Source organism: Leucopleurus acutus (genome assembly GCF_964270905.1).
Source record: "Leucopleurus acutus genome assembly, chromosome: 4".
In the NCBI taxonomy this organism is placed as follows: Eukaryota; Metazoa; Chordata; class Mammalia; order Artiodactyla; family Delphinidae; genus Leucopleurus; species Leucopleurus acutus.
Genome location: NC_139146.1, coordinates 83773074 through 83797594, shown reverse-complemented (window position 1 = coordinate 83797594; position 24521 = coordinate 83773074). Strand labels below are relative to the sequence as shown.

The window sequence follows — 24521 nt, the reverse complement described above, 5'->3', positions numbered from 1 at the left end:
TATTGTTTCTATATCATGTAATTATAAAAGAAAATGTTTGGTGAGATGCTGGCAGGATGGTAACCATAAAGTGACAGTGGAAAGGAATATGCTTTAAAACATAATCTAATTTTAATTGAGATTATAATCTTGAAGTCTAAATTTCCATATTATGAAGTAAAGAACCTGCTTTGTAATCATCCTTGAGACCAGCCATTTAGTTATTCTTTTTCTGGCTTCCTTTTTCTTTCTGCTTTGACTTTTGAAAAAAAGCCAAGCCTCATTCTGGTTTTGAAATTGAGATCACCAGATAGCTACGACATAAAAATAAGCTCTGGGAATGATTGAGAAATTCTATAGCACCGATCACATTAAACTAAGAAGAAAAAATATGTGAGCTAAACATAGACAAATAAAGATAATGTAATATATAATGCTATGAGATATATTTCAGATTTTGCCTGCTTGAAGTTTCTAGAAATAAGGTATATTATTAAAGGACAGTCTTTACTAAGTTATTTTGGGCATGAATTTTCTATTCTGTGAGTAAAGCATTGTGCCCCTAATGTTGACGTTTGAAATTGTTTAATTTGAAACCCAATAGGACACTTGAACACTGAAAATTAGGCGTAAATATGTGGCTGCTTTTGCCAAATTAACTGCACTAGCCAGTTGCTTTTGCTAATTCACAGACTTTCAATTTAAAAGGACAACATTTCATAGATATGGATTAAACATTTGCAAAATGGCTTGATTCAGTTTAAGTCTCAGTGTGCAATCTGGAGAAAATTTAGAATGACTGCATGTCTTAGGTGTATCCTTTATACTGCCTTCATTGTATTTATGTTCATATAAACCAGCTACCTCCTATATCCAAGCACACTTTCTTGCAAATAATCAGGGCAATTTTTAAATATTTCTTTTGTTTTAATGTAAATTATAGTTTTCAAATACTGTAGTTAATCTCTCTATATCTATGCTTTTTAAAGAGAACTGCATTGTTAACATTGTAGTTAAAGTCAAATTATAACCAATCTGGGGAGCAATTCTTTTAATGGACTGAGGAGTAAAGTTTCCTTTGTTGTAGTTGTTGCTTGATTTTTAAGGAGAAAATTATCACTAATTAATTTATACTACAAAGAGTGGCTTATTCTTTATTTCAAAATGGTACATACTTAATCTGTACCTTATCATCATATCAGAGGATATATGATTTTGTTACTCTGGTGGTATCATCTTCTGAGTTAGTGAACTGAGATGTAATGCCCAGTGGTACAAGGTGAAATGTTCATAACAGAAAGCACTATTTTTATCGTAGCTGTCAAGGTCAAGACCCTGGGCCAGACCTTGCATACACTTCAAAACAAATGTTGTGTTGGATTCTGTTCATTTTAACAACATAAATACTTTTTAACTCCCAAATCTTTATCTGATTAAAATTTTAAATTAATTTTATCTAATTAATTTTTAAATGAAGTTGAAAATATATAACCAAATATCAAGTGTTTTGCACATTCACATACACTTTCATACATATCCTATATACACTATTACTAAAGCATGTTGGTATTTGTTTGGGAGAACAAAACTGCTCAGCATCTTAAGTATCTATTGAAATTACAGCAATAAAATGTGTCCAGTAAATTAACAATTAAAATACAACTTAAAAATTATCTATAGCAATTTGTTATTGGAGAGAAATCCAGTTAATCAAAAATTAAAGGGAAATTATAACCTCTGCTTTGAGAGATACCGTGGATTCTATTATTTTCAATAAATGTTCATCCTTGTATACATTGGTTATGGAAGTCTTTGAAGAGTTGCTGAAATTCTGTGGCCTTTATTTTAGTGGAGATTCTTAGATAAATATAAAATGGTAGTCTTGTGAATTACAGCTGTACACAGTTTAGGGGCCATGTGTCAGTCCATTCCAAACCACAGAGGGCTTCATGGGTTAGTTATTATATCTCAAAATGTCCATGTTGCCAAAGTGGAGAGATACATCATCATATCACTGCATAATGTCTTTTCATGAATACTCCACAGGACTCTTGGTATTTAAACTTGTGAAACTGAAATTAGTTTAGCTTAACTGTTTTATCTTAGAAAACCATATCATCATCAAGGAATAATTTTAAGTAATAATTCAATCAACATGCATTACTTGAGCATGACAAATATTCCATCCCAGGTTATTTAGTACATAGATATTATCTATACATAACTTATTCAGTATATTTCAAATTTTAAGTATTTTCTAATGTTGCTAGCTGTTAGTTATGAAGTATGGAAGTTCTGATCTTAGAAATAAAGTAGGATAGGAGGTAATATTGGTACATAATACATTTTTTTTTACTAAATTTAAGGGTATTCTGCTCTTTTGTGACCTATAGGGGAGGTGTTTTACCCTAGACTATGAGAAGGAGTTCAGTTCAGTAGAATTGATCATTGACCCTACATGATACAGCACTTCTATAAATGACATAGATTTAGAACATAAAAATCCGAGAGTGATACAATCCTAAACAATTTCTAAAGTGACACATCTATATTTTATTTATAATTTACAATATAAAGTATAACTTAATATATATAGAAAAGTTATAATTTTATATATAACTATAATTTATAATAATATGTGTGTGTATATCTTTTACTGAGAGACAAAAATTTTTTGTCTCCACACACATACAGACACACACACACACAGGATGCTATTTTTAAATTGTCATTTTGAGTGTCTTTTAAAAATGTGTGTATTAATACTAAACATTAAACAAGTAATGAATGCCTAAATATGTGCCAGACAACATATAAGCAATAGCCACATGACTGAGTTATTTAATGGAATAATGGCAATGAGTAGGTTTTACTTATATTTATATGTCCAGTACAATTTATGACATACAAGCTTGGTTTATTACATATATTGAATGAGTGAATATGTAAAGGATATGTAGCAATTAATTTTATTTTTTATTTATAAATATTATGTAATTCCTTTGAGCGTCTATCAATATTTGGTGAGCCTAATTTATATATATATATATATACACATATATATATCTAGAGAAAGAGATATATTTAAAGTATTTATCAATAGTATTCTTGTTCTTCTCTGATATTGTTTTCTAATATTCAAATTAGCCTTATTGCTTTCAATCATTTAAACTTAGATTCTAATTAGCCTATTCTAGATTCTAAAATAGGTTAGTTCTCATGTTTCTGTTTGTAAGCATTCTGTTTGTAACATTCAAGAAATGTTACCTAGTTGAAAATCTATTTTAATGTCAGTGTTTTAACACAGTACTTATTTTTTTACTGAGCATATATTTTAAATGTAAGGATAAATCTGCTATTACTGTTAAATTTTGGTATAAATATTATTGGATATATTTTGAGTTGTAATTTCCTTCTAGCATGTTGTGTTATGCTGTTTTTCTTAATTAACACATCTTTTAAATTTCAGCTAACTATCTTGTGGGCACCTTATTTTGAAAAATCTATTTAAAAAGCAAATTTGACATAGCTTATATTCTCTGACAATTCACATATGATAGAACTATGGTAAAAATCTTGTTCATAGTGATTTTCTGTCATTCTTAATAAAGTATAATTGGATAAATCTAATGACATTTTTGAAGGTTAATTATATCTTGAACGCTATAGACAACAGCAGTCTGTGCATTTATTATTCTCATTTCCTTCTACACATATATATTTATATATATATATTTAAATGATCTGTATATTTTAATTCTAATGGGGAGAATTATAATTTAATTATAAATTACTAAAACAGTATTTTTTACATTACTTAAATAATTTTTTTCCTTGGTGACCATGCTTCTGGAGTATTGACTTTGAATTGTAAAGTGGATTCATTTAAGTATCCCAAGAGTGAAGGACCTTTAACATGAAAATATTTTGGAAACATTAAAAGTAATTTAAATGACAAGAAATAGTTGAAAAAATCCTAACTTGTCAACTATACATTTTTGGTAATTTTGAGGATTTTTAAAAATTCCTAATCAGAGTAGACAGCACCTTTTCACACTTTTAACAAATGACAGCCTTCATTAATTTGAATATAGATGACATGCATCTTATGTTTAAATTTAAAAACTGACTATAACATCTTTGCTTTTAAAGTGATACATATGAGAGTTAGTGTTGGTAATCTGTGCAAAACTTCTAAAGTAGTGAGTGAAGATGAAATATTATTTTTTACTTGCCAGAACTTAATATTTAAACAACTCTGATCACCAGGTTTTTTAAGTTCCTGCCATACCATTTAGACCCTAAGAAAGACGCAAATGTACTGCTTATACCAGTAAATACTGATGAATATGTACTCAATACAAAGAACTATGCTTCATATGATGAAAATCAAATGAACAGTTTCCATTCTCCAGAATGTTTATATGGGTTGGGAGTAGATAAGAATTCATACACATAGAATTTTGGCAAAATATTTTCTATCTACCATAAAAGAGACGCTAAACAAATGGTTCAAAGTTCTAAAGGATGTGTAAGGAAACAACATGTAATCATGGATTTAGCACAAACATCATAGAAAAAAAAACGTAGCACTCGGGGCTTCCCTGGTGGCGCAGTGGTTGGGAGTCCGCCTGCCGATGCAGGGGACGCACCGGTCCGGGAAGATCCCACATGCCGCGGAGCGGCTGGGCCCGTGAGCCATGGCCGCTGAGCCTGCGCGTCTGGAGCCTGTCCTCCGCAGCGGGAGAGGCCGCAACAGTGAGAGGCCCGCTTACCGCCAAAAAAAGAAAAAGAAAAACGTAGCACTTAAAATGAGACTTGAAGCATGGACAGAATAAGAACTATTAAAAATAGTTTCTGTGCCTCCAGAGGACTGCTAAGATAATCTTATGAAACATGTTAACATAGGATACATTTTTTTCTCCCGTTTCTTGTCCAACTTGAGTGAACTTGCATAGTATTTTCAAATATTTAGGTGACGTGTCATGTGAAACAGCTTTGCTCCAGAAGCTTCCTTTATTTTGAATGAACTATATCAAGTTGGAATTTAGAGAAATTTTACTGCTTACCTAAATAATTTTTGTTGAATATTGTCATGATTAAAATGTAAAAAGTAAATTTTACTTTTTATGACTATTTATTTTCTGTTTCCCCAATATATCATAGCTTCAGGGTATAGAGTATAATTTTTATTTTCTCACCACAGTACAAATATTCCCTGCCACAGCTCTTAACAGAAAGAATGTCCTCAAAAAAAGAAAATAATAATACACACAGAGCCTTCCAAATGTGTTCAGATTAAATCCAAGTTTATCATGAACTACAAGCTTTTTTACCTCCCCCCCCCCCAATTTACATTTCTTGTCTTTTGGCCTGGAATGCTTTTCCTGCAATATTCAGAGGCAGATAAAGGAGTTTCTCAAGTGCTGGAAATTGCAAGTAGGTTAGTATGAATGGAGATAGTGAGTGTGGAAGGAGGTCACATTTAAAGGGTTTCTTAAATATTGTGTGGAAACTTGTAGGCTATGCTAGCATTTTGTAGGAAAATTAACTGGAGTTTCCCAAAAGAGGACATGATCAAATGCTGTGGAGAAGTATGGCAACAAGTAGGCTACATTCTTAATAAAAGCAGTGGCAGTGGAGTGGAGTGTGTCAACATGTGACTTAAAATGAGTAGGTGGATATGCATGTATGGAAAAATAATTTAAGAAATTGTGTTCTGCATGGAAACCAAACTGTTTGGTAACTTTTACCACGGGGAGAAATGGGGTCATGCAAGATTGATAGTTTTGTTGTTGTTATGTGTTTTGTTTTGCTTCACTTTGTTTCCATTGATGAGTTCTGGAAATTGTATCAGGCTCCTGTTAATGACTACAGGAGGGAGGGAAAGGGGGAGAGAGAGAGTGAGCGAGCGGGAGAGAGACAGAGAGACAGAGACAGAGACAGAGAGAGAGAGAGAGATTGATTGAGAGTGCCCCTGAGCATGTAAAAGGGATAGTAGACACTTGGAAGATTACTCTCAGAGAGTTACAGTTCCTAATTCAAATAAAGATTTTTTTTTTTTTTTTGATAAGAGCAAAGACATTTCCATTTTAACAGGAAGAAAGGTGCATATAGGTTTGGAGATTTTAACAGGAAGAAAGGTGCATATAGGTTTGGAGATTTGGCGGTAGGAAAATAAGAAAGTTCCTCTCTGATGACTTCTATTTTCTCAGCGTGCACACACAGATATACCATGAGAGTCACAAAGGAACAGAGCTTGTAAGGACTTAGAAGAAAGAGGAAAAGCTACAAAATAATCCTTGCAATAGTGGGAACTGAAGTTAACTAAGAAAATAATACTAAGATTGTGTAGCAGCATTGCATGTCTCACTTGGATTTAGGGCCATGATTTGAAGGCAATGGATAATTACGGTTTTGTGATATTTTTCTTGGACAACATTAAACCCTACAGTTTTCCTCTCTATACCTCTATTTGGATTTCTTTAGCCACCTCAAATTAAATAATGCTTTAGACATAATTATTATCTTCCCCCAATACATTTCAGATATAGTGTGCTCTGAGAAAATGGTACCAGTATTGCCAGTGCAGTTTAAGCCAAGCACCTTAGAGTCATTCTTAAGATTTATCACTCATGAATCTGATCAATTAAATGTATCATGAAATCTTGCTGATTTTACCTCATATTCATCTCCTGAATTTACCTACTCTTATCTATCACCATTGGATCCACTCTTGTCCATTTTCGGACCAATGCAACAGAAACAAAAAGGCCAAATGCCTCCAACCATGTTCCTTTCCAATCCATTGCATGTGCTACAGTGAAATGATCTCTTAAACACTACTTTGATCTTATTATTTCCATGCTTAAGACATTGTAATGACCTGTTTTTACCTGTTAAATAAAAGTCCCAAATAATAGAAGCCATAAGGTGTTTCTGACCTAGTATCCTCTTCCCTAACTTCATCTCTGCCTCTTTATTCCTACTATCTCCCTGATCAATATTTTAGTGTTTTTCATATCCCTATTGGTCCTCCTTTTCTTTTGGTCCTTTGAAAAGACTTTACCCTCTAAGGCACTGCAGTACTCCTCAAATTGGATAATTTTCCTAATCTTTTACATCTCAGCAGAGACTCTGCTTCCTAAGGGAAGTCTTCTTTGACATCCCAGTCTAAATTAAGTGTCCATATTCACTCCCAAGCTCTTTCTCTTTCCTAGAATAATCATATTTATAATTATTCCTACAGTACCTTTAAGACTCATAAAGGCAGGGCCATATCTATCTTTTTTACCTTCATAACCCAGTAGCAAGGAAACTTTCTGGCCCACACCTGCTGAAAGCATTTTGTTCAACTACTGAACAGAAAGATACATTTATCTACTTTTTACTTACATTTATATTGTTTCCTATTTCCAAAGTTCCCATGGAGAGTTGAAAAATAGTGTAATATGTGATATCATATAAAGTTTTTAAATTAAAAGGCACTCATTAAAAAGAAATGACTTTTGTTTCATGTGTGATAAATGAGTTCCAAATATGCAGAATATGTAGATCGACAATTCATGTCTGAGAGCAAATCATGTTTGAAGTGAGAATAGTTTTACTAAAAAGGATGAAAGAAGAAAAACTGGGTAACTTAGCTAAGAATGGTACTGGTTGCTACAGCAATCCTATTATAAGAAAAATAATATTTTAAATCTTCTCCTAATCATTTAACTACAAGAATGTCCCAATATTATCAAAAAGCTCTTCTTATCTTTTAAATACCTTCACATTTGCTCTGAATTTATGAGAGCATTAAGGCTTTACTATAGCTATAATTAGATCTACTGAAAAAGTACCTTCTCATTTTTGTCAATTCCTGATTATTCATGGGGATGGCGGAAAACCTTAGCATGGATTACTAAAACCCCAGATCATTTATAGCACATGAAAATTGGCCCCAATTCATTATGTCTATCAAAAACTTCCTTTGAAATACAAGTTTACCTTTAAGCTTAGCAAATGTTCATTGATACTTGAATAAATGCTCTTAAGTATATATAGTGAGTTTTCAAAATATGAAAAAACATAGATGGTTGATTAGCTTTATGTTAACTAAGCTCTAAAAAGTAATCAAACCATTAGTTTGATGGTCTTTACTTTGTCCATAATGGGCAATTGGAATATTGAAGTTTGGCTTTATTACCCATTGAGAAGAAAGAAAGATACAAAAGTCTAGGGAATCTACAGAATAAAGAGACTTACTTTGTTAGCATTTACTTACCTGACCACCAACTTAAGAAAGATATCGGAGAACATTTTCTTCATGTGATTCTAAGTAGTTCAGTGACATTTTTCGTGCCATGCCATTTACTCATGTGTGCATTACATAACAATACGTGAACACCTTCTGTGGTCAAACACTGCAATGAGTACTGTGAATGGAAAATTGAATAAGGCACAATTTTTCCCCTTTGTAGAGCGTTATAATTTTTATAGTATAAACATGACTGATATTAGAATAGATGCATGTTGAATCAGTAAGAATCTCAATGAAAAGTTCTAAAATGGAGTAAAATGTAAGACAAATGCCTAAAATCTGACTCCTCCTGGAATCAATATAATAATAATAATATGAATTAATAATAATGTGAATGATATACCAGCTCAATTGTGCATTCTCTCCATTCTAACAGAATTTTGTGAAGGTTTTAGCACCTACTAATTGGTTTATTTATTAATTCAACAACAAAATTTTAAGTAACTACTGTGTACCATGCCATTCTCTGAGCATAGTGGAAATTTTGTGTTTCTTCAACATAAGTTGTATTAATAATAGCATAAATGAAAATTATACTCAAAGCACTTCTTCAGTTTTAAATACATATGAGTATTTACCTTTTATAATATAATTTCTTATAAGCTCCTGTAGCATAAAAATCACTAAAAATATATCTATTCCAACATGTGTAATTTAAATACTTAAAATACATATTTAATTATCTGAATGAATAGCCTGTTATTTATGATTCAGAAACCGATGAAAAATTTTTGAAATTAATGAAAAGATGGTGTTATATGTAATCTGTGTATACTAGTCAAAATAATGACATTATTCACAAAACAAACACTGCATCTGTTCCAGGGAAAAGCTTAGTCTCTTATTTCTTTTGACAGTGTGCAGACCTGGGTTCTTCAAAGCTTCACCTCACAGCCAGAGCTGCAGCAAATGTCCACCTCACAGTTATACCCATGAGGAAGCTTCAACCTCTTGTGTCTGTGAAAAGGATTATTTCAGGAGGGAGTCTGATCCACCCACAATGGCATGCACAAGTAAGGAAACCCATGGACATTTGGTGATGCTAACTTTCACCAGTTTGAAGAAAAAGCATGATGGAGCCTGTTACATTCTATTACCATTTCCCCTAAAACAGGCATAATGTTTAATCTTCCTATATAGTATTTCACCAGATTTCAACCTTCTTGAGTAAGCATTGAGAAATTTGAGTCTTTTTTATCACTTACTGTGAGAAGCATCCATTTTCCCTCATTTCAAATTCAACATCTGAGCCACAAATATGGAATTTTTCCTTTTATTTTATGATTTATTTTAGTGTTCATGATAGCCAAACATGACTTTGACAAGTCCATTTCCCCGTTTCTGGTAAACCTTTTTTATTTTTCTTCCTCTTCGTCTTCCAAGGCAGCTTTCTGATCACAAAAACATGCAGTACATGGCACTTCTACCTTCTCGTTCTAACCTGCCCCACTAAGCTGCAAAGACCAATGAGAAGGTCATTTATAAAAGAAGACAGGAAACACTACACAAACATGGAGAACTGGGGGTTGGCAAATCATATTTAAGAGTCAAATATAAAATCAGTTGTCAACTAGGATTTTCAAGTAGCTGTTGTGTTTATTAACAGTGAGTGTCCTTAACTGTTACTAATTATATGATCAGGTAATCTTATAATGAGTAAATGAATATTAAACATTTAATTCCAACAGTTGCAGTGGGTACATCCACATCTATCAATGTTTTGGTGTTTTTGTTTTTCTAGTGTTCCACATGTTTCTGGGAAGGAAACAAATTTATGTGTTAGTTTGCATCATGGCAATACTTCTTTAGTTTTTCTACCATAGTCTCTATAGCAGATCAAACAAAAACAGAAAATTGAAGGGAAGAACAGTGAATCCCATCTCCCCATAACATTCAGTTTCCATGACGTCCCATGTTTTACTATTTTAGATCCCAGTAAGTTGTAGGTGCTTTCAAAGATGAAGACACATTTTTTTGAAATTTAGTATTCACGTGTATCATACATAAAGACATATAATTTCTTTACTTAAATAATCACAAACTGAAATTTTATCTGAATTTCAGTGTCAGTTTCATCGTGTCAGTGAAACATATTTTCATAATTTCTCAAATCATTGATATTAATTAACTCTATATTGCTAAAGATCATTCTTTATCACATTCTGATAATTTTATGGGTTAGATGATTACTAATTATAAACAATCCTCTTCAAATAAGTAAATAACATTATTATATACATTTTTTGAGAGGATACATTTGAATTGAGGAGATATAAACAATGATTGCATGTGATGCATATTGGTTTCAGTGGAAATTGCTTCAATTATTCAGAGCAAAAGAAAGCCCAAATAGTGGGGAGGAGTGTTGGCTAGACTGTAGTTTGGTAAATTAGGGAGAGAAAACCATATCTTGACCTATTTAAATTTTATTAATTTTGTAAGTATTCTTTCTTTAAGTAGTCCGTGCATGACTTTTATCTTTCTCAGCATAAATGTGAGCCCCCATTTCTGTAAATTTACTAGGTTTGGGAATGGTGGAGAACCCTGCTCTGGTGGCAAGGACTGCTTAGCTTTCTTTTAGGACCTGAGGCTTTATATTTTCTCTGTCTCCAGGTGTGTGAATTTCTAATACTGTGTCTCAAAAGAACACTAATTTGTATGCATTTCTCAAAAAAGACTATTGGGAGTCCTGTAGAAGATCTTTCTAATATATAATCTGTGAGTGTGTGTGTTCTGTTCTTAGTTGCATTCATAATAACACAAATTCTTCATATGATGATACCCTTGAACAAATGAGATGGCTTGATTGATGTCTCTTTGGCTCTTTGCTATTAAATTTATGGTTTCAACTACTTTTAATGTTTTTTTCTGGTACTCTGGACAACAAAATGTTATAAACCTGTAGGAAAAGAAAATCAAACAAAATTCAGATTCTAATGAATCTGTTCAAATTGAGGGTACTTCTCACAGCTCTACTTTGGTTCATGCATCACATCTATTAGCAGGACAGTGAAATTTCCTTACATTGTTTTTAGGTGCATGTCAGTCTCAGTCTCCACTGGTTACCTCTACTTTAGGGCTTCCCTTGAATATGAGTTGTATTTTGAATTTGAGAGGCATATGTGCCCCCACCCACATGCTGAGGGGCTGTTAGTAGCAGAGTCAAGAAAAAGAGTCAGACTCTGGTGCAGTTTTTACAGATTTAGAGGGGTGTATTTCAGTTGGTAGAAAAAAAACCCTCAGAAGTTTGATATCTTTTTGAAGTAGACAAATTTCAAGTATATTTTACCTTTTTCTCACAAGTAGACCTGTAACATTTTGATCTCAAATTACATTTTCTTCATAACCTTCCACTATTAAATAAATAAGGTAGAGGGAATAGAAAAAAAAACACTGTATTTCCATCTTAAGTATTTGTTTCAACTTAAAAGTGACTGTTTTATATCGAAGTGTGTGAGGTTGTATGGGTTCAACCACAAATATAACTAAAGTGGAGATTGTTTTGTCAAAACTGGCAGCTTTTACATTATGGGGTTCTTTAATTTTAAGTGACATTTTATAAATGGTACATAGCTTTCTTATTACTTTTAAATTTAGTCCTCAGTAGTCATGGCTTAATAAATGTTATGTAGAAATTAACATTAATTTCTATATTTAGAACAGACAGCACATATTAAGATAACTAAGCTATGTCATCCTAAGTAGCTTAATTTATGCTTATGAACCATTCAGCTACCATCACAGTCCATTTTATTCCCTGTTGGGAAAATGTTTACTACATCTGAAACAAATATAAATGTATTTTCTCTTTGAGAACATCTGATCATATAATATTAACAGCTGACTGAAGTTGTAACTCTGAGTATCTAAAAATCTACTATAGAGTCAGACATGATGCAATGAATTCTGTTAAAGACTCTATTTTTTAGAGAAGTTTTAGGTTCACAACAAAATTGAGAGGAAGGTGTAGAGATTTCCCATGTATCCCCTGTCTGCACACATTCATAGCTTGTCTCGTTATCAACGTCCCCCACCAGAGTAATACATTTGTTACAATTGATATGTAAACAAGTTTAATTCTCTTTAGTCTGCTATTATTTCAGAAATAAAGTAATATACACATGAATATTATTTGTTATTTATATATAAATTTATTCTGCTGATCTTTCAAGGTCAGAACATGTTCATTCTTCCTCTTATTGTGTTTTTGAGAATTATTTTTAAAATAAATTTTAGGTTTCCAATTAAGTAAAATTCACAATTTTGCAGAAACACAATATTAAAACAATATCAAAGTAAGCAAACTCTTATTACAGATTGCAATGTTGATCAACTACTTAAATCCTAGTTCTTTCTTGACATATAAGGGAGGTTCCAAATTCTGTTGGTGGTTTATCAGTAGCTATGCAATTTATTTTGAGATAAACTAAGGCTACTTTTTCTACTTTTTGTGGAATTTGTAGTCAAGAGCCACACTAATAAATCCTATTTCTACCTGTGCTCATTGCTTAGTAAATCCTTCATGTTTACTTCCTAGGTTTCAGGGATGAGTATCACTGACGAAGTAATCTGTTCAATCCCCAAGGAGAATTTGTCCTTGGACTTGCCAAAGAACTTGCCACTATTTGAATACATAATTTTATCTAACATTTTTTGCATAAATATTTTTACTCCATAATTCTTTACGTATACACTAAGCAAAACATCTTTATTTGAATTTGCAACTTTGCCAAGATAAGTCATTTCTATAGTATACCAACCGCACTATTGTTTCTACGAAGGTATAACAAGATTTTTCAAAGATTATTACAAATTGATGACTCTTGCATTCTCCCTGCTTAACAGATTGATTGCAAATCCATTTTTTTTCCTTCAGACCAGACATTTGTGTAGTAAACAATGCTTAATTTTATCATCTCAAAATTTGTTTTTTTCACTTTACTTTGCAAACCAGGACCCCCCTCAGCTCCTCGGAATGCCATCTCAAATGTTAATGAAACTAGTGTCTTTCTGGAATGGATTCCTCCTGCTGACACTGGTGGAAGGAAAGATGTGTCATATTATATTGCATGCAAGAAGTGCAACTCACATGCAGGTGTGTGTGACGAGTGTGGCGGTCATGTCAGGTACCTCCCCCAGCAAATCGGCCTGAAAAACACCTCTGTCATGATGGTGGATCTGCTTGCTCACACAAACTATACCTTTGAGATTGAGGCAGTGAATGGAGTGTCCGACTTGAGCCCAGGAGCCCGGCAGTATGTGTCTGTAAATGTAACCACAAATCAAGCAGGTAAGTGTGATGTCTAACCAAATCGTGTACCTTAGGCCGAGCACTGTCAGTCATCTCCACAGCTCAGGGCAACGTTGCCTGAGACATGAGAGATGACTTCTCATTATCCAGAGGGTTAGGACTTAAAGTAAAATACATCTTGAAATGCTTTATCTTAGCTTTAAGCAAATAAAAGCTAAGGCTTTCTTAGCAGACACATCCATGGACAGAAAAAAAAAAAAAAAGATAGGCTTTAATTGAATTTTTTCATTAAAAAATACATTTCTGGCTCAAATCCATTTGTGACAAAATTTTTTATCCCATAACTTCACACAGTGCAATAATTACAGCTCAGATCTACATTTTTGTTGTTTTACTTCAGGTGTTTTTGTTTAGTTCATTAATTTAGCAGGTAATCTGGCAGGTTGGTTTGTTTGTTTGGCACCACATCTGAATTTTCTTTGCAGATTGAAATAAGGTTTTCTTATTATTTCTATTATTATTATAATAAAAATGCATGAGATAATTTTTTGATAAATCCACTTATCAAAATTAAAATAACTATGAACCATTGTACAACCACCATACATGTGAAGATACATCTATATGCCATATGATGATCTTGGAAATATTAGGGAGTAATTATTAAGGAGTAGGGAAAATAGTTCTGCTTGAACTATTAATTCCCCTAAATTTCCCCCTCAAATATTTGATTTTAAGTAAACAATATAGAAGAATTATTTTCTGTTAACATAAAAACCAAAGATAAACTATGGCTGAATTAATAACTCATTATGTGGCAAGAGTCATTCAAAGCCTATGAGTAACTTATAACTTGTTTTTGTCAACAACAAGTACATGGGCGGAAAGAGGCATTAAATGTAACTTTCCTTCTATTTTTTGGCCAAAACTCTCAGTCCAAGGGCATAAGCTTGTTACCTCATAATTACCTCAGGTGGGCTTTGGTGGGTGAGGACATCTTTGCCGGTAGAGCTCACAATGCAATAGGATGTGTTTGACTGAATCGAATCAGACTTAATTCATATAATGTTAGTATAAGTTTGTAGGTGGTGGAATGATCTGGTTGACAAGAGAATGCTGTTGGTAATCAAGTTTTGGCCAAAATAATTTGAATTATTGGATGTGTCAGGTAAATGACGTGGTTATCTCTTGAGAATAAGAAAAAGAAAACACATGCCATTGAGTTCATAGTTATTTTTGAGTGATAAAATTGAAGAAAACATTCAAAAGTGGCCCAGATAATATACAGGTATGTGCGTAATTCACTAAGAATCATTCCAAGCACTCTAGATGTTCTCATCCATGTTGAATACATGCCAATAGCATTTTTTAATTCCATGAGAAAAAACACGGTACACGTATACACCACTGTCCTCAGTGAATCCTTTATATTTTCTCCATTTACTCCCTAACCTAAGGTTGAACTAATAAAAGTGCTAAAAAGAGCTAGACAAAAATAGTGAAAGTTAGGTTTTCCTTCAGTATAGACTCAGCTTCTGGCAATACTAGTGTATGTGGATTTTCCATCGCAGTGCTCTGTGAATGTGAACTGCCTTCCCACATCAGAAAAATACTGGCATTAAACATTTGATTTCAGGCTTCATATGCAACGTCTTTCCAGCTTACTTGGTTCTACCTGTGAATCTTTCATTAACATATTGAAAGCATATTGAACAATCATTAAGAGTTGTATCCCTTTGGGAGGACATTTTCTAAGCTTGCATAACTTTCTTTGAAAGATATTTCTCTGATGAACTAGATGTAAGAAATGACCGTTTATTTTTTAAATGATGTTATTAATAAATGTTTGGTCTAGTTGTCTTTGACTTGCTGGCCTGTTAGGACTGCAAAGTGTGTTTTTTGTTTTTTCAACTATAAATACCTTAAATATCAAGAAAGAATAATTTTTATCCAGCTGTTCAAGGCATGGCTATCATGTAAAACACACATTTGTATTCAGAGCAGAAACTTTTGGTTGCTGCTTCTTTTCCCCAAGTTCTCAGAGTACACATAGTGTAAAATCATCACAAAACTACCCCAAAAAAAAGCAAAATAAGAAGGGAGATTTTCACAGTATCTGACATTTCAGACCAACTAAGTCTCAATTTCCACAAAAATTATTAACTTCAAGTAGCTCCTAAAAGCTCTTAGATTCAATGCCACTATGCTGGAATTTATCAAGTACCATCATTATAGAAAGTGGGCTGTAGTAGTTGGTTTTTTTTTTTTTTTTTTTTTTGCGGTACGCGAGCCTCTCACTGTTGTGGCCTCTCCCGTTGTGGAGCGCACGCTCCGGACGCGCAGGCTCCGGACGCACAGGCTCAGCGGCCATGGCTCACGGGCCCAGCCACTCCGCGGCATGTGGGATCTTCCCGGACCGGGGCACGAACCCGTGTCCCCTGCATCGGCAGGCGGACTCCCAACTGCTGCGCCACCAGGGAAGCCCGTAGTAGTTGGTTTTAATGTCTGAATTTTTCTTCAGCATTAAATTGAAGAAAGTTATCTGTACCATATGCGGTTTTTATATAAAACAACTTTCAGCAGATTCCAACATTAGTTTTATTCTCCTCTAAGGAGTGTTTTTTTGAGAAATGCATTTGTTTCTTAATTGATTTATCTCAACTTTATAATTTTTTGTCATTTTCTGATTGATTTATATTTGTGACAAGAATGTGATATATGAACTGTCCAGATTCAGAATTATATTCAACAAGTACAAGAAGAAAAAAAATAGTAATTTTTTCAAGATGAGAATCGTGCATTAAGCTAGAAACTGAAACTGATTAGGTAACCCTGGCTCAGTCTATAAAAGGAAATAATGACTTCGTGCTGAGGATAGTGATTAAATGATTAATTTATGGATGTTTATACAGCATTTAAGACATTTTTCCAGCTATTAAATCATTATGGAGTCTAGCATCTTGCTTTTGCAAGTTGCCTGAATTCAAATGATACTATTTTTGCATGTAATTTAATAGTCAAGTCAAAAGATGAAGTTTTAAGAAAAGCTAAATGCTATAATTAGTTGGAATTTATGGGCCTTGTAAAATGCAGCATAAGTACTTAGGTTGACAAGGAAAGAATTACAGAGTTATTGCGGGAATTATCATGGTCAAGAAATATAAACACATATGAAGGGGGAAACTGAGGAAAAAAAAGTAATTTACAAATGGACTTGAGGACACAGGGTGGGGGGAGGGGGAAGCTGGGGCAAAGTGAGAGTAGCATCGAAATATATATACACTACCAAATGTAAAATAGATAGCTAGTGGGAAGCAGCAATATAGCACAGGGAGATCAGCTTGATGCTCTGCGGCGACCTAGAGGGGTAGGTTAGGGATGGTGGGAGCGAGGCTTAAGAGGGAGGGGATATGTATGCATATGGCTGATTCACTTTGTTGTACAAGAGAAACTAACACAGTATTGTGAAGCAATTATACTGCAATAAAGATGTATTAAAAAAGACAAAAAGGTAAAAGAACAGTGTGAGAAGGGGAAAGTGATAGGAAAATACTGCGTTGGCCAAAAGATTCATTCGGGTTTTTCCGTAACATCTCACAGAAATGTGAATACTTTAATCACATAAAGAACTCTAATAGTCAAATTGCAAAGTGGATAAAATAATGGATATACAAGCCGTGCTTTATTAAACTCAAACTTAGAAAAGGAATAAAATTCATTGAGCTCCTCCAGTTTTCTAGTGATTTTGTCTTTCTATGCAGTGCCTTGTTTTAAAAAATTGATGTACATTTAGTAATTTTTCTTTATAGAAAAAAGCATTTAGATTATTTACATGACAATGCTTCTGTTGTTCTCTCCTGTTGTTCTTCTGTTTTATTATTTTAGGGTGTCTAAAAGTATATATCTGCTAGATAGATGGATAGATGGAGGGTGATATATAAACATAGGATGAAAATTAAAAATCCCATTGAAGCAGTTACTTTAAATGTTTCATTAACTGCTTACAAAAGAGTGTGCATTTATGATGCTCTTCTATAAACATATTTAAAAAATTTTTACTTTAAAATAATTTTGCACTAGGCATACTTTATCAAGAATTAAGTCATAAAGCTCTTTTAATATATGCAAATGTATATTTTATCCCTAGAAAGAATAAGCTCATTCTAACTGAAAAACCAAAAGTATTAACACTTTAATTTGCAAAGGTACAGAATCTTAATTCTGAGCTGAAATAGACCAAATTTTAATTGTTTTGAAATAGTCTTAGACTCTTGGACTTTTTCCTCAGAGCACTTGATTAACATGATATGAGTTGCAAAGTGCAACAAACACTTTGGAGGGAATGTCCCAACCTGTCCCAGACTATCAGAAATATCACTAAGAAATGTGATTACTGTTTTTCGAAGGGTTTTATTTCTTGGTTCTTCCAAAGGTGTCTGGGGGACATGATAATCCCATTTCATCAAGTACTTTCAATTTGATGCCATTCATGTAGTTGTCCAGCATGAGGTCTCACAGGATGTGGAGATGATCAGGGTTCCTGAGACTAAATTATGCTGTAGAGTTGGAAATTTAAGAGAATGCTGAATTGAGATGGTAAAAGTACATAGTTGTTCCTGAGAAGAGGGCGACAAATGTTTTCTGTTGGTCTCTATTGATTGAGATGTTAAAAAAAATGTTCATTGTCACTTGCTAGATTATTACTATAATCATTCTGAGAGTCTTTGTTGATTTTCTTCAGTGGAGAGAACTTATTGGCTGTATTTGTAATCACCACTTGATTAAATGTATTGTTGTTTGCCAAGATTAGTTTGTCTTCTATACAGATTAAACAGGTAATTTAAATCGGCATGTTGGTAATCCCCACTCTTTATTCCTTTATTTTTTATGGTGACACTAATTGCTGCATTTCCCCCCATGGATCCACTAAAGGTGTGTGTTTACTCTTTTGGCAGGAGGGAGATGCTTTAGTTTGGTCATTACTACAGTTTTACAGCTTTTACTGCCTGAGCCTCAGAGACAAAGAGACATTTCTTCCAGTTGAAGAGAAAGTCTTCCAAATATACACCAGTAACCTGGTGAAATAATCAAAGAATTGAATGTGCCAGTTGTAATATGGGCTCAGGACAAAATCTCATTCATCACACTACCATCATAGCCTCCACTCAGATCAGGGTTTCTTGGTATTCCGGATTCACTTGGATTAGTGTTAGCTCAGAGGCAGTTTTCTATAATTTGTGGAATCCATATTCTATACCCTAGTTTGTAAATCTAAATTTAGATCCAGAAATCTACATTTTATAATCTGGGCGGTAACACCCCCCCTCCCACTTATCTAGAAATGGCCAGAGATTCGTCTCAGATAAACTGAGAAGGAAACTGTATAATGTTAACGTATGTTACTATTGCACAGTCCTTCTTAAGGACAGTCAACTTTCTCTTCTTATTTAGGGGTTATAGGGTAAGTAGACTAAATCAGGTCTAGGAATTCGTGAGAGACCATGACTAACTAGGTCACTAAATTTTGATTTGTATTTCTCAGACCTTCATATCATTAGTGGTACAGATCAAATGGCCCATTATTTCAGTCGCTAAATGCCATCGTACTAGACTTTTTCCGTTCACATCTGCTGCCTATTATGAAATCTGTTCCCACTTTCCTTCTAGTGGTAAAGTGCTACTACTTGGCCTCTGCCATACCTGAACCCTAAAGAAATCAAGAAATCATTTCACTGCATCTTCAACCTCTGTGTTCTCAAGTATAGAGAACAGAAATTTTAGAGATTTTATTTATAAAAGTGGCACTGTCCTCATCAATTTATTTCTCATCATTATGGTAATGAAATTGTCTTCTGGGTTCTTTCTGAAGATGTAATTAGTGGATAGTTTCATAGGTCTTGGAAAATAAATCCACTTTAACATTCCTATTTCAGTAGGTCATTTAATCCCTTCTTCTACATTAAAACAAGGAATTCCCAGTATCTGAACTTTATTTAAAAACTTAGCCCACCTTTCAGTCCAGATTTTGGTCAACTAATTGAAGAAGCATTTAGCACTTGTGATAGCTACCTGGAGAATGACATTGGATCCAGAATCTCTAATCATGCATTTATACCAGCTTGAATGAAATTGTTTCTCGCTTCTCTGTAAGGAACACATAGAATCCATTTTCACACATATTTCCTATGCTTTTGAAGATTTAAGTTACAGAATCTTGTGAGACTCATATTCAAGGAGCTTCTTGTCTCCAGTATTGACCAGGTAGTTGGCTGCCAAGAGGATGTTGGGATCTTGAGTTCAAATGGAGTAACAAGTTTGAGCAGGAAGACAAGTACTTCCTTCTATCAGTTAATGATCTTAGATAAGGTATTGAAGACATGAAGGAACAGCTTCTTCAGTGAAGTGTGGGACAGCTTAATGGTAGCAGGAGAGACTCAGTAAGATTTAGAAGTTGAGAATATTTTGAATCATCTGTATTCTCCTACATATCCACATTCCAATGCTCAGGGTTTCACTCTTTTTTTCCGGTCAGTGGCCTCATTTTCTCATAAGACAAGGCAATAAAGTCAATCATTTTAGCAGTTCAGGAATTCTGTGGGATAATACTTGTTTTTGATGTGCAGTTCTGTCATCCTTTTCACCGTTAAGAGGACGTGAGATACGGCATGGAGACTCTCTGATCATCTAAATATGACTTGAGCAGATAATTTAAACTTTGAGAAGCTAATTTTGTTTCTTTAAATTCTGCAGTGCAGTTAGACACAGGCTATCCTTCCTATATTTCTTATATTTCTCATGCTTTTATGGTACTAAAACAGATGGAATTTGGTCACCAAAAATATTATCCTCAAGAATCACTTTATTTGAAGTGACCAGAGGTGATAAGACATATGCCCCGTGTTGTTAGATTACCATCCTTTAAAACTACATAGGTTCTTGCTACAATGAAATTCAACCAGTCAAACCACTGGTCCAAATCCCCATTCCTTTAAAAGACTGTTGCCTGTGACACTTCTCTTTGGGGAACATTTTTTGGTTTTAATGTCTATTTTCTTAGTTGCAATCAAAATTTCCTCTGGTTTAAACAGAAAAACCCTTTAATAAAAGGTATTAAGTGGCTTATACAATCATTGAGAAAAATAGATTCAAAGATTAGAGGCAAGTTTCAGGAGAAATGCCCAGTACTCTACCAGAGATCTGGCCTGATGAAGAGAAACATTGCCACTGCAGCTGTCAAGCAATAAATGGCAGGCACTTTACTTTATTGCAGTTGCTGCTGCCATTAGTAGCATTGCTATTTCGGAATCTCAAATTGAAGCTACTGAAAAATCTTCAGATTTGCCACCATATTCAAACTATGATACCCAATGAATTTGTTCGAATTTGAATGAAAATTTCTACATAAAATTGTTAAGCAAGTTATCTCCATTATTTTGAAAAAATCTGTTTTTTCAAGTAATTAAGGTTTGTTCATCCTATCTATCTTTCTCTTTTTCTTCCTCCCTTCCCCCTTTCTTCCTTCTTTCTTTCCTTTCTTCCTTCTTTCTTTCCTTTATTCTTTCTTTCCTTCATTCTGTATTTTCTTTGTATTTCAGATGATGTGAGTTGAGTTAATAATATGCCTTAACTCATGGCACATTACCATCTTTGAGCTATGCAAGGTCCTCACCTGGTTTATATATTTTCTTATGTACTGCTTTTATCCCAAATCCATTTTCCTAAACAGCAGCCTTTTCATGGATTAATTGTTTATTTCTATTCATAGGTATTCTTATTAAAAGTTTATTTAGCATTGGATGCATGTGTTTTTAATTTCATGTAATCGTTATGTTAAATATCTCATTCTGACTACTAAATTTTTCACCAAAATCAAAATATTTTGTAGATCCACTTATATTGCTTTTGGCCATCTAATGTGCTGCTTATAACTGTCTTACGTCCACTGCACTTTACACACTAATTCACCCAGGGACAGAGACCCAGATCCTCTGACTACCCAATCTGCGGGCATTCTTTATTCAATTTAAAGCCCTAATATAGTGATTTTCATTCAGTATACCCAAATTTTATTTTATAAAAAAGGAAAAAAACTCAATAAAACTGTAGGTCACATTTTCAGTTCTTTTCCAATTTCCCTACACAGTGTACCTAATATAATTTTTCATTGTCATCAAAATAAAATACACAGAGTAGAAACTGTGTGCATGTGTGTGCGAGCGCGTTTAATCTGTTACACAGAGCAGCAAATTAGTGTGTTGGTTAAAGATCTAGACTGTGAAGCCAGACTTTCTGTTTTCCATGCTCTCTCTGCCACTTACTAGCTATGTGACATGGTAAGTTACTGAAACCTTCCAGAATCTCAGTTTATCCACTTGTAAAATGGGAAAAAAAAATAGTATCTATAACATTGGATGGTTGTGAGAATTAAATGAGTTAATATCTATAAAACAGAGTAATGCTTAGCACATAATAAGGTATTGATAAATGTTACTATAGTAGTATTTAAGAAACTTTTCAGTAGTATTCCAAATAGTGTGAGTTCATAGAGAAACTATGAGATAAATAGCTTTTAGACTTTATGAGTATTATATAGACAAACTCATTGGTGAAGTAAAATAAAAAGAAAAAAATTCAAAAGTGAAAAATAATATATAGAATCAGTGATGCTACAGGTAACAAAAGCAACTGCTTCAAGTTTGGAGGAGTAAACTGAGATTTCATTTTCCAGTGGTGACTCTATCTTCAATGATTTCTTAAAACACTGAGTTTTATATTGGCATTGAAGTTTTTCAATTCAATAAAATATCCACAGCAATAACATAAAGAAACAAGAGAATAACAGCATCAAAGTAAGAGCAAAAAGGGGGAAAATACTTTGTGTATAGAAAATAGTCATAATTTTCATTTTCATCAAAATATATTTGGAAAAATACAAATTTTGTTAGCTACATCATTTTTGTTTGTGGACAAATATTAATTTGTCAATTATTGAAGTTTCTAAGGAAATATATCTAGAGAAAAATGTTTTGTTTAATTACATATCATGAATATCTGTACATTGGCCTCATACTACCAACAAAAATCTTTTAATTTTGCCAGTTGAAGCTGCCCATCCACATCAAAACTTGGCTTAAGTGAGGCACAAGTTCTGAGCGTTTCCTATGCCTATTTGCTGTTTTGAAAACATAGTTCAAAAATGAGACACTAATCTGATGAATTTCTCCATAATTCATCTCTAGTGTATTTAATAAGGATTAGCAGATGGGGTGGAATATTTTTAGAAATCCTCAAAATACTTGTCTGGTTCACTGACAAGAATCTTTCTAGAGACTTCTCTGGTTTCTAAAAGAGACTTCAGGGACTTCTGTTCCTTCTTTTTTTTCCTTTGTACCTACTGTGGTACCAATAACAGAGACTATGATGGCTAGCATGTTTCAGCACTTAGTGTGTGCACATTGCTATGCGAAGAACTTTATTTGCATTTTCTTATTTGATTCTAGCAATATCTTCATGACATAATATTATTATTATTCCCATTTTTAGGATGAAGAAACTGAAGTTTAAAGATCTGAAGTGATTTGCCCAAGGTCACAAATCTAGTAAGTGAGGGAATAGGAATCCAAACCATGAAATTCTTACTCTAGAGCTACTATGCTCTGAATCACTAGTAAATATTGCTGTTTCCTCTGCCTGAAGCCTATTTCTTACATCATTGTCCTAGATAGCTCAGTCTTCAGATCTGCTTAAATCTCTGCTTCCATAAGAAAGTTTGCTCTGCTCTCCAGTTTGGGCTTGCCTCTCTAAGGTAACCTGGAGCACAGGCAGTGTAACTATTTGCTTTCTTATCTATTTTTCTGGAATCTTCCCCTGGGGATCACAATAATGCCTGGAACCTGTGCTTCTTAAAATATTACCTAAAATAATGAGTTCAATTGTTTCTCTATTATTTGAATTAATGTTATAATTTCAGTTACTGGTGAGATGTGTAATGTGTTTCTAAATTTTTTGTAATTCTTCAAATAATTACGTGCTAAGGTTTTGTTTTCTTATTTCTGTTGAGTGCCTCTCCCAAGCCCCTCTCTTTTAAATTCAGGATCCAGACACAGAGCCTTAATTGTAATTTATAAGTTTAGGTTTTCTGGAACTCTGAAATCAGACATTATTATTTAAGGTCTACTGCTTAGCTGGCCTTCCTACTTTCTTAATATCTATTTCTTTAGACACTCTAATCTTGACAAAAGGATTCATTGCAATTGACTGAACTCATTCCAGAGAGGAATTCTGTATAATGATTACGGTGCTATTTAAGAGCAATGCATAGTGTTTTCAATCTATAGTGTGTTTATGAGTTACTTACTCATGAGCTGCACACTCTGCATTTATGGTTCATTATATCCAAGGGAGGGCCCGAGAATCTGCATATTTTAACACACAGAGTTATTGTACACATTGTACACATATTGTACACACACACACACACACAGAGTCAGTGATTCTGCTGCATGGTGTGTTTAGCCCACATTTTGAGAAAAATTACACTTGCAGGAGGTTATGATATTTGTTTCCTGTCCCTTCTCTCTAGGGAAATGTTGACAACGCTTAATCAGGTTTGCTTGATGTTGCTTTTCTCAAAAGCTCTTTACCTGCTGATTTCTGTTTTTGCGCCAACAATGATTTTGTTAATACTATTTTCTTTCTTTCTAATGTGGGTACTCTATTCTGCCTACTGCTCACCTGGAAGCTAGTTTTAAACTCTGCTCTTTTATGTAATTCTGGTTGCAAACTCACTCCCTATTTAACAGAAACATGGTCAAAAATCCATTTCAAGTGTGAACCGTCATGTGGTTCAGTTCAGAATCAGAGCAAATCACTCAGCATTTGAACTGTTCAATCATTCATCTCATTGGCATGTATGCTGTGAACTTATTTGTGTAAAGATGCCTATTGTAAATTGATATGCATAGAATATCAAGTTGTTTAAAACCT

At 33.6% G+C, this 24521-nt stretch overlaps 1 protein-coding gene across 10 annotated transcripts in view; it reads left to right on the top strand.

Annotated features, from left to right (window-relative positions):
* EPHA5 (EPH receptor A5) overlaps positions 1-24521 on the top strand; it is a gene marked incomplete at both ends in the record, with an annotated part of 326480 nt that overhangs the window by 134228 nt on the left and 167731 nt on the right. For 4 of the 10 annotated variants that reach the window (XM_082837949.1, XM_082837947.1, XM_082837948.1 and 1 more), the window contains 2 exons: positions 9142-9297; positions 13239-13574. The exons of 4 other annotated variants lie outside the window; for them this stretch is intronic. In XM_082837949.1, coding sequence (XP_082694075.1) covers positions 9142-9297; positions 13239-13574 — 492 coding nt within the window. The remainder of the gene's footprint in view (positions 1-9141; positions 9298-13238; positions 13575-24521) is intronic. 2 more of the 10 variants (XM_082837952.1, XM_082837951.1) reach the window with 1 other exon arrangement.